General features: G+C 34.6%; 1 protein-coding gene across 4 annotated transcripts in view; it reads right to left on the bottom strand.

Moving 5' to 3' along the window:
- The window catches only part of Otopla (proton channel otopetrin-like a), a 29,516-nt gene extending 18,828 nt beyond the window's left edge, over positions 1–10,688 (bottom strand). Inside the window, exons 1-3 of one of the 4 annotated variants that reach the window (XM_083088653.1) lie at positions 10,189–10,688; positions 1,590–1,834; positions 824–966 (exon numbers count right to left, since the gene is read on the bottom strand). In XM_083088653.1, the coding sequence (XP_082944779.1) occupies positions 824–966; positions 1,590–1,799 (353 nt within the window). In that variant the 5' untranslated portion in view covers positions 1,800–1,834; positions 10,189–10,688. Of the gene's footprint in view, positions 1–823; positions 967–1,589; positions 1,835–2,878; positions 3,181–4,002; positions 4,050–6,429; positions 6,564–10,188 lie in introns of those variants that run through there. The other 3 variants (XM_083088667.1, XM_083088660.1, XM_083088645.1) reach the window with 3 other exon arrangements.
- Positions 10,689–12,212: the final 1,524 nt, after the last annotated feature.

Below are 12,212 nucleotides of genomic sequence, written 5' to 3'. Positions count from 1 at the left end.
AAGTTCTTGCTGTTCATGACATGTTCGATGATCTTAATTAGGAAATTGTCTATAATGTAATATAAGGTTTACTAGAGCACGTTACGTAAAGTGATAGCAACAGAGTTTCATGAATTAATTTTTAGCTTATAAAATACAAAATACGTTAATATTTCTTTTTAATTTTTTAAAATACAAAAATCATACATTTTTGAATATTTTTACTAGCATTTATATTCTGTAGTTAGTATTAATTTTACCTTATTTTATTAGAATTTTTTAAATATTTATTAAACTATTAATGATATCTTCAATTATGTAATAGATCGATACATCGGCTAAATATATAAACTTGAAACACATAAATATACGGCTCTATTATAAGTTACTTGCTTGCTAAAAGTCAGAGCCCATGGCCTCTGCAAAGTATCTGTGTATCGTAAAACGTGTAACTAGCTTGGAATAAGTAATCTCTAAAGCTATTTTAAGCCGCTCGAAGGGTTCCAGAGACTCTTTAACGATAAGCAACGTACTTGAGGTACGATATCTACGAGTTCCACGTGATATAATAATTTTCGGTTTAAAAGAGTGATTTGGATGTTTATGTTTAAGTTGATAAAATGCAGAACGAATTTTATATGCGTGAAGTATTTTTCAGAAAAAAATATTTGTTGACTATTATTACTATCATTGCTCGATTAAGAATATCGCCTTCTGTTGAGAGAAATATTTAAATTTCCTGTTAGGATTAGATGAATATTTCGCAGGGTGAGACATTAATATCTTTGTATATCTTTACAGTCAAGGATCTTCATAACACGTATTTGTCAGAATGTGTACTTACTTTGCATTCTTTGGCAGCATGCCAGTACTTGGACCGGAATACGTGGGAGTGAGGCAAAGTGGTGGGTTATTCGCATTCTGTGGAACTAAGGGCTGCCTCGCATGCGCTGGCGACGTATGCGAACCATAGCCATCGGAGTTTAGCTGAAATCATTATAACGAGAATGAATTAAGCGCTTCCAGAGAACTCCTGCTTGAATATTACGTATTTTAAAATTATGTCATATATACAATTGCTTCATATCTACTATTGCAATTTAATATCATCTTATGATATATATTACTCTTTTAACTGGAATCAGTGCATCATCACTGCTAAACAATGATTTCCGTTATAAGTATAGCACTGCAAATAGTAAAATTTCATCGAGAAGAATAATCAGTGATGATGGTTGATTTTTCAATGAAATTTTACTGTCATAATTAGTCAAATAAGATGAAGGAATAAAATATGAGTTTAAAGATCAATGAAATATTCACTGATCTTTGGTGAAATTTTATTTTCATTGCTTCAATGAAGCAAGTGATATTTTTACTGATTCAGTTTAAGAAAGCATTCGAAACCTATCATGTTTTTTCATTGAAATTTTTCTATAACTTTTTCTATTTAATGAGAATTCGATGAACCTATAGTTTTCATATAATTAAAGCATAATAAATAATTATATATTTTTATCAAGAAAATAGTTTCTTCTGAAAAAAAGATTAAATAAATATCTGAATTATGAGGTATCTTCTGTATTGTGGCGCTATGTTTAATTACTCACTTTGACAACGGTACCAATTAAAGAATCAGGCGGCATTTCCGGAGGTTCGGGTATCACGCCTGGATTCGTATGTGCTGGATAATCGTTGTGCAGATTAGCCTCCTTAACTGGAGTACCACCGTCGAGTCGTTCCATGTCTAAGCTATCAGTTGGTGTCGGTTGCGAGAGCAAACGCTCTTTCATCTCATGGAGATAGGGACACCGTTGCATCTCTTCAGAATCTTCTTTGTTGTCTTTCTGAGGATCTGCAGAAGAATGAAAGATTAGAATCAGAAGTATGCAAAGAAATGTTGTATGTCTCATACAATTAAAATAAATATACTTTATACATATTTTAAATATGACATATATTAGATGATAGTAAAAGTTTCATGCAGTAAAAGTTTCTCATAATATTTATAGAAATTATTTAAAATATTAGTAAGAATATAAATTTATCTCTATCAAAAATATTTGATAACTTTATCGATTTGTAGGTGATTCTATTTTCAGAAAAAATAAAATTCTATTTTCTCTTTATACGTTGTACATGTAAGTTTTAATTGTAAAATACGTAGGAAATATTTCATTGATCGACAAAAAAACTGAGAAAAATGATTCAATAAAAGCATATAACTATGAAACGAATAGCTATCTATAATATATTTATGGGATTGTTGGACGTTTATTTGATTTTATTGAAGCGCTAACAACCCTTTAGTTTACAGCTTCTCAACTATCGGAAGAAACACTTGGAGCTTTTGTAAACTGTTTTGATTTACGAATGTTAAAGTGTTCTTTGATGTTCAGGAAAATAATAGACGAGCCTAGAATTACGATTTTAAAAAATAAATGAGAGTCTTTCAAAGAATATTCGAAATTAGATTGAATTTATATTACAAGGTTTTACAAATAAATCTTATAAACAAATTATTATTATTTTTATATAAAAATCTTCAATCATTTCTATGCATGTATAAAAGTTCACGCGAAATGTCATTGATGTAATTGTATCTACGTGATAGAATGATATAATCGAAGGAAACATGAAACCTGTGGTGATTCGTGGATATATTGTCACATTGATTGTTGTTATTAGGTCACAAGTAAATGTCCTGAAGGCTACAAATTAAATTAATTTTTTAATTCAAAAAATTTATTATATTAAAATTCTCATGATTATTTTTTCGGATTATGATATTCGTTTTTTTTCCACAAACTTCATATTTATAGTTCTTAAAATTATAATAACTTAATCTGTATTATTTGTAAGCGATTTTAATTTCGCACACCACTTTCGCCGAACTTACTTAAGGCCACGGTACCCATGGCGCACTTTAAACGCGCCTTTAATACACGAAGAAAAGACTCACTCTCGCATAAGAATTCGAATGAAAAACAGATCGAGCTCGTAAGAGCCCGACGACGATAGTGCAAACGCGATCGGATCGAATCGGACTGTCTCAGAAGGGATATCCATCGCCGTTAACTGGCTCTTGGCTCTCTCTCCATAGTGGAGATCGCCAAACATGGAACTGCGATTGGCGCGCTCATCTGGTCACGTGCATACATCTTTCCACGTGGATGCTTTCCGAGGAACTCGACAAGCGCGACAAGAAAACGAATGAACACCTTGAAAAGATATCGGGATTCGATATCTCTGATATATAATTATAGATTGTTTTTAAAAATCAATAAAGTTAAATCTCGATTATTTATTCACGCAATTTGCTCTCATACACATTTAGTGCTATTTTATTTAAAGATTTTTTAAGTATTTATTTAATTTTAATCAAATTAATCTTGTAAAAATAGTAATAATAATAAAAGTGTCATGCAAATTATTGTCAAATTATTTTATCTTGTTATATTTGTTTTGAATTAATCTTGTTTTGAATTTTGATCATACGAATGCAGTTTCTGAAATAAAATGTGCATCACTTTACATTGCAATATTGTACTGGAAGGGCAGTGGGAGTTCGAAGACGGTTACTGACCTATCTCCTCTCGCGGTTATAGTGTCTATCTTTGTAAGAACAAGGCAGGCGGCACAAAATAGTCTTGTGCAGATATGGAACAATGATTTTACGATGCGAATCATGGGGGAGAAGGAACTTAAATACATTTTTCGAATATCTACATAATAAAAAATAAATATACATCAGTCATATTTATATATAAAAAAATTACATGCAAAACAAATAATTTTTTTAATACTCTCTCTTTGCGATATACAATTGGCATAAATGATACTATTATATTCGTAGCGTTAAAATTTTTATCTCACATCGCTTTTGAATAATTGCGTTGCTAGAAATTAATTAAAATCCATTAATTAAAAATCGACCTTTAATTATACTTCGTTTAAATACCTGTATAGGTAAATAGTAAATTATTTTAATGCGTGTAAGAGACAATTACAACGATAACTGACCTAACCGAACGCGAACTCAGGTGACGCCGCGACGTCGCGATATCCACTGCAAGCTCGCTCTCGTACAAGCTCCGTACTCCCTCTCTGCCTATTTTCATCCATCGTCGACTACATGCACACATATGTTACATATATTTAGAGATCCGCGCTACGCTTTAATTATGATTCGCTTGCGACTTGTGTCAGTGCTACCTTCAGCCTTCTTTCTCACCCTTTTCCCTCTTTGGAGAACAGAAAGCGCCCTCCCTTTCCCCCTCTCTCTCTCTCCCTTTCTCTCTCTCTTTGTACGTACACGTGGAAAGGTGTATGCACGTGCACATCAACTAACACGAGATTATTTTTGTCTTCGTCTCCAGGCGAAATTCGAGAACAAAGTCCGAATTTAAAGATCCTGTCACATTGTCAGCGACCGACACATTGTTCAGCACACGTATCGATCGCCAGAACATGAGTAATAAAACCGCGTGAAATTAGCCCCCCAATATTAAAAATAACTGATTTTTTTTCATGATTCGATTGCACATTGTTTGCACAGGAATGTCCTTTTTTATTTTCGTTTGCACACCTCTAGTAAAAAAGTTATTCAAAAAAACACTTTAACTTCACATTAGGCCCCCAATTTTTTCAAAAATGGTTTTCAATCAACGTAATCAATAGGCCTCCCCGCAAAAGTTTTTTTTGACTGAGTAATAATAGTTTTGAGAATGCCTCGAAAGCAATTTTCGAATTGCTATTGGATTTGTATTTCAGTGACCTGAATGCTGAGATGATTTCGACAATATACATTTATTAAATTGATATTCAATAATTATAATACAATTTATTTTTCAATTAATTAATTTTAATGAATAATTTTTACATATATTTAATAATTATATATAGACAACTTTGATGTTTTTAATAGTGCAGTCCTTTTTTTAGAATGTGTTTATTATTTAATTTGACGATTTTTATAGCTCGCAAAATTTATCGTGGATCAATAAGATTATTCTATTTGAAAACTTGACAGTTTGATCATTACGTCAGAGGTATAATTGATTGAAATAAAATTAGAAATCAATAATTTTTGTATTAACGTGGTCCCGATCGATCCATCGAATAGACAGAATAAAAAGTTTCCAAGGATTTGTATTTTATATGCTTTTGTATTTTATATGATTTGTATTAATTATTATTTTGGAATATCTTGCTCTAAAGATAGATTATAAAAGTTATGTTGCGAAATTTGATTTGAGATGAAATGCAATTACAAATAAATTCGAAATAACAATCTTGCTTTATTTTCACATTCATGTCATGATAAGATTTACATCACATATGAATTTTTGGAGGAAAAAATTAAATAGAATAGCTATTTATATTTTATACAAAAAAATGAATATTTTATATAAGAGAAAAATATCGAACAATATCGGAGTCTGAAAATAAAGAGAGCAGAGGAAAAAAAGAACAAGAAAAAAGAGGGTTTCAAATTTAAAACCTTCTGATATTAAAATATCGAGCGTTTAATCTGAAACGTAACGTCGAATCCGGCTTTGAGTTTTGTAACGAAGTAATAAGTTCTTTCTGCTGGCTAATTACTTTATCCTTGGCACAAGAACGGCAGATTCTAATCCACTTTAAGCTTTTTTTTCACCAGGGGTTAAATAAAATCATTCGGTAGTCGTGTAACTTTTAATGATTCATCGATACATTTGGCACTTGACGAATTAAAAGTTTTATTTCCCAAATATTTATTTACAATAATATCAGCAAAGCAATACGTCTCGCGCGGCTTAATAAATGAGGCTTATAGGAAAGCTATAATCTCGCGGATACTATGGACGGAAGATTGCGAAAATAAAAAATATATAGTAAAGTTATCACAAAGCACAAAATTGATCGAACAAATATTTGGACTTGCAAGTTTTGATTATTTATTGATAATAAAAAGAAAATAAAAATATTACGTATTTTAATTTTAATATTCCTTATATAATTATTTTTAGTATAAAAATTGCAACATACGTGATGAAAGCCTATTGAATTAATAAAGCATATTGACAAGCCTAAAATATGTTTCGTATCTCGAAATAGCCGAATATTAATATTTATCGAGTTATTAATAACATACTTTGATTGAAGGAAATAGTTTTTGAAATCACAAGGCAATTGTATACTATTATTACTTAATGTAGCAGAGAGAAGAAGTTCTAAAATTGATACGAGATGCTTGAACACTATTCAAAGGTATCATTAACGATCACGAATAAATTCGATGATTGTGATAAAAATGAAAGGTGACGACTATTATCGTCGAGCAATAATGCCCTAACGACGCATTCAATCATAATTATTCCGATTGGCTCGCTACACGAGCGAGATTCCAGCGGTGTGCGTACGTCCGGACAACGCAAAAGCGCGTGTCGGCAATCGGCGCGAGCTTACATGTGCGAGCTCACGATGATGGAACACTCGTGCACAGATAATGAAAGATAGTCGAATCACGCACATGCACACGTATACATATGCACGTATGTCGCGGGGGCGAGGCGAGGTTATTGCCGGGGTGCTTCCGCGCGCGCGGGCGTCACAACAAACGGAAGCCGGAAGTGGCCGCGGATCGATTCTGGCCCCGGTCGGTCGTGGACCTCGAAAAAGTGGCAGCTCGCCGAGACGCTGCCGCAGCACGGCACGGCACCCGACACGAAGCACGGCCAGACTGCGTGGCGACCACCTGTGAGCTTCCTACCGACGCCGGCGTCGCGACGCCCACGTACTATCCATCGACCGATTCGCTACCGTGTCGCTCGCCCCCGCGAGGGGATGCTTCTCTGCGCCGAGTTGGTCAATGACGCTCGCTCTTTGATACCGTCGGTAACGTTTTCTAACTTACTGATGTATCATATTTTTACGCGAAATATTTTTTCAAATATTTTCTTTTCAAGTGTCGTTCTAGACAAAGCTATTGATTTCACACAATCTTTCAATTATTTAGTTGCGTTAGAATATGAAAATTGTTGTTCTATAATTTTGTATCATAATTTTATTATAAATGTATTTACATCGAGGAAAGGCTGATTGAAATATCGGAGCAAAGTAGAACGGGTATTGTTTTTCGAAACGTGTATGAATAGATGCATTTCCGAGAGAGAATAGCACGATTTTATGAAGATCGACATTACCTCGATTGCAACTGTGCTGCATAGTAATCGCTGTTATTATGGTAATTACAACAGTTATTGTAACTTCCGCCTCTGACTTTGCCATCTCGGAAATATTTATACCGGACTTGCTTTCAACTCGGCGCATGTTTCATAATATTTTTCAATTAAACGATTCTATACAAATATATTTAAACGCTTCTAATTTTTTTTTTATTTTTAAAGGTCAACGAAACTAAAAGAACGAAATTTATAAAGTTTTTATTTAGCGAAAAATATAAATAATAATAAATAATATAAATAATAATAAAATGCATGCTATTTTAGATCATTATTAGTAACATACATTATCATTAAATAAAATAGTAAAGTTTTCAGATTAGATTACAGGGATTATAAGAATTATTACGTAAAACATAACAGAAGAAAGATCACGGAAATTTACTTGCCATTTTTTTCCACTTCTTACCTCCATTATGGATCACGTCGAGGGGGAAGATTTTTAAGTTCACCGTGCTTAACGTGTCGAAAAAGTTTAATTAACCGAAACACAGTTCAATCAACCGCGATCACCAGTTTGATATAATCAATATTTTGAAAAAAATATTAGTTTTTATCAAAGGCTGTGTCTAAAATTTTTTTCCGCGCCAATATTAAGCATCAAATCCATTATTATATATATTATTTTTTTATGTAAAAAAAATACGATTTTTAAATCACACACATAATTATATCACACACGATTTCCTATTGAAGATTAATTTAATATTGTTTTATTTCGCACGTTTATAATCAAACGAAGCCACATCGGGACACTAGCGTCGTGTTTCATGTCTCGCGCGCGAATAATTCTGGCTCTATGATGGTCGTATGGTACCCCGCGGGATCCTTTCTCTTTTCGAATCGCGGGTCGACGGTGGATATTCTTGGAGATATTCTTGGTTACTCGAGGCGAGTAACTTGATAATGTATGCGAAAGTACATCATGCGAAGCCTAACTTTATTTTTAGTGATATTTATTTTTATTTTTTGAAATGTTGATATATATGTATAAAAAAATACGAATATAGCTTTTTGATTATTTTCTACTAATTAGCCGCTTTTAATATTTTATTTACATAATTTTATTTAATTATTTATATATATATAACATATAATTTTATTCTCTTCTCGACTTTTCTAAAGTATCCTTTCATATCTATTTGAGATATTCATCTATCTCCATTGAATTCTTTTGAAGTCTAATCCCTTCCGGTCTAGCATATATCAAAAGAAGAATTACCGTAGACGCCGTAGGGTGGGAAGATACATAAGAATGTTTTCTTAGATCTTACACACACTCTGTCATTCATTGTAACTTCAAAAAAATCCGATTGATGACAGACATATCCTTATTTTTTATTTACCATGACTTCTTTCTCTGACCCCTCGCTATTTTAAACTTCTACAAGGAAATATATTTTTTCAACAGAAATACTTAGTTTCAATTGGTAATTTTTTGATCATATATGTATATTTTACTCCGTTTCCAAGAAACTTTAATAATTGATATTTTAACGACTTCACCGACAGTCGCGTGTGGAAGAAAAAGGGTAAAAATTATATATTCGGCAAGATTGACCGTGTCCTTCTTTCTTCCCAGTCATGAAACTACAGTTTAATGTTATAGTCTGGCGAACGTGGCGACGTAGTACACGTACCATGTGCGTATATAAAATCCGAACACAGTCCTCTCATTTTTATTTTCGGTCCTTGACTCGATTTTTGGATCGTTGTAATATAAATACAGGCTGATCGATAAGTTCAAGGTTCGCGGCATGGCTGAACCGAAACCTCGCACATTTATCAGCTCGCTAAACGCTCCCCTTTCACATATAATTTAAAACGCGCCGCACGTTTTTCTCGTTTACACAAGATTAAATAGCGCAATGAAGCGCAAGGACCATTTTTTAAAGTGCACATTACTTGGTAAATTTTGAATTTAGATGAAAAAATCAAATAATAATATTTGGCAAAAATCTTTCTATTTTGAAAAAAAAAATATATAATTAAAATAATTTGAATTATACTCTTATATATTTTATATTGTATAAAATTGAATATACATGTGCGTGTGTTGTATATTTCGCAGCTTTAAAGTTTTTGTAGTTTTTATTTTATTCTCTTCACATACATATATCGCATGATGGTTTGCATTGCGATGATGTTTGTGAATTCTCTCGACTATTGTAAATGCACCCCATTCCATAAAAATTAATTTCATGCGTTTACACGCAACTTAAAAATCGATATTGCTGGCATGGAATTGTTTTGCTAGAAAGTCATTGACCGAGAAACTAGCGCAAAAATAGTAGCATTGCATTTTCAATCCAGATCAAAAGCCAAACCATAAATTCTATAATTGGCAATGATCATCTGTGAAAGCACATAAAAATTGCAAAAAAATCTCGTTAATTTAATCGATTATTATTAATTTTATATTTTATATTATACGTTTAAACATTAAATCATGTTGTTAATTCTTTGCAATTTAAATGAAGTTTATTATTAAATATATGAAAATTTAAAATATGATAAAAAACTAATTTCTATTAATATTAAAAAATTGAGAATTCTTTTTTTTATCAAGATTCCATGCAAACAAAAAAATCTGTAGGATACGTTGAAACTTCCTCTCACTCCTATAATAATCTAATCAACTTTAATCAAATCAGCTTCAATTTAGCAACTTTGTGTATAATCGCTTGTTTGTTATGAAATTCCAATATCGTATTACATACTAATATTAACATATTTCACATACTTGCGCGGGTCCGCGCGATCGATTATCACTTTAATTAAATCTCACTATTGTTCGCGCGCGATTTGCAATATCGACAAATTAGCGAATCTTCCCGGAAGCCAACATGCTGAACATGCACGTGACACGAACATCCGTCGATCGTCGCGCGCGCAACATGTAAATCTCAGTACGAGAAGCTCACAACACAAAGAGACTCACTATAAGACACCCGTGAAAAGCCCACATGGCAGACATACTCACGCGCTCATTAATCGAGGAAGCAGGCTCGTGCCATGGGCAAGTCCTGTCCCTGACCTCCCACGGTCGTCCTTAAGACGGAAACGGCCACCTCGGCGAGGAAAGCTCCCTCGTAAGTGTCCCTGGACTCTTCGGTCGATTTACAGGAGGCAAATGAATCTTCACCGAACAACGTGGCGTCGATCGCGCTACCCTCGAAGCAACATGCTGGTCGGCGCAGGGCGGATGTAAACAAGGAACCCCCGAGCTTGCGCCCTGCCCGGAAGCAGCCGGTCGCTCTTCCCGTCCTTCTTGGCGGACGACTTCTTCGTCTCTTTCCACCCTCTCTTCCTCGCTTCCTTTTCTCTCGTGCTCGCGCGTATCGCTGCGAGGTCCTGATGACGCCGACTCGCGTGTGCGTGTACGACTCGATTCGGTCTCGTGCCGGCCGGCTTGAGGATCCTGTCTCTCTCTCTTAGCACGCCTGTGACGTTGCGCGGTCGCCCATGGCGGTGTAATGGCGACGCTCAGTTGGTTATGGGGGTCGCCGCGCGCGCGAAGCCACCCCCATGCAATGTGGAAAGGCGATCAATACCCACAGCTCCCGCGATTCCCGCTTTTCCACCCCGTGGACGGTTCCTCTGTCCCCTTCGTAGGTACTGGTCGCTGTGTCTACGTCGGCGATAACACTGACGCTTCTGACGTTGATGGTAGTGGTGATGATGGTCGTTGTTGCCTCGAAACTGCCTCGCTCCGCGTACGATGGACGGAGGCATCAGGGTTATATACAGGTGAAATGGTAGGGTTAATTCGCGCGCGGTCTTTGTCCTCTCTCGCGATCTAGAAGGTTTAAGCGCTTTTGGAAAGTGCGAAATGATTTAGGTAAAAAAATGCGACGGAAATTTATTTTCTGATGTTCATTATTGTAACAATTATATAACAATTATATAATAATTATATAACAAATATATAACGATAAAATGTATTCAAATATATAATATCTTACGCAAATAGCTATCGAGTATATCATATTAATTAAATATTAATTAAATATTTATGTATATCTTAATTTTTTTAAATATTAACCAATTAATTGTATAATGTTTATTTAAATTGCTCGATATCTTCCTTTATTACACTGAGAAACCTAAGCCGATTGAGAAGCCAGTCTGCCGGGTATATTGATTTTATATATTATGACTTAAACTGCTCTGTACAACGATGACTGCGGGGGTTTGGCGACTAAAATGCACCCTCTTTCGAATGCTTGGAACCTGGCAACGCCGACGAGGGGTAGATTTAGCCGGTAATTACAAATATTCTCCCCGCAAGCGATTCGTCGGACTGCCTGGATGGCCTAACCGAGAGATCACAACGCATATAACAGAGAATATTGTTATTTCTTTGTTCTTGCGGATCGGTCTTTACGAAACATGAATATTCGCGCGCCCCTTATTCTCTTTTGTTTTGCGGCGGAGTCCCGTTGAGAGGATCGCGATAATGTTATAACGAGGTTAATTTGCAAGCGAAAGTAGGGTAAACTTTTTACACAATATCTACCTCCTGGAATCTACTGACAGGCTATTTTTATTGTTATGAGACAGTATAATCGAAGTCTTGAGCTAAAGCGATCAGAATTTCCGTTCTATTAGTTCCGTTATTTTCTATCGATGAAGAAATGTAGATATATTAATCACTTATACTTGTGCGACCGAAGAACACTTTAACCTACTACTTTCTCAATAATCAACGTAAAATAACGACGTCGTCAATTTAGCAGCTTTAATCGGTTATTTATATAACTGTTATTCCTCTACTTTCAAAAATTAATTATACATGCAACGAGTAAATATCAATTCTATTTTTTACCGGATGCCCTTATAAACATCGACGCGCGATCTCCGTATTTTTCGTGTAGGAGGCGAACTGATCGCATAGTGTATCGTAGGATGCCCGCGGAAACCGAGAACGGGTAACCAACCCACGCAACGGCAAACTGTGAGCAAACATTGAGCATTACATCGGGCGCAAAAGGGTCGTCTTGTTCG

This window comes from Camponotus vicinus, unplaced genomic scaffold (genome assembly GCF_025532165.1).
Source record: "Camponotus vicinus isolate PSW18456_S1 unplaced genomic scaffold, iyCamVici1.0 SCAF_1, whole genome shotgun sequence".
NCBI classification, from domain to species: Eukaryota; Metazoa; Arthropoda; class Insecta; order Hymenoptera; family Formicidae; genus Camponotus; species Camponotus vicinus.
This window is presented reverse-complemented; position numbering and strand designations above follow the sequence as displayed.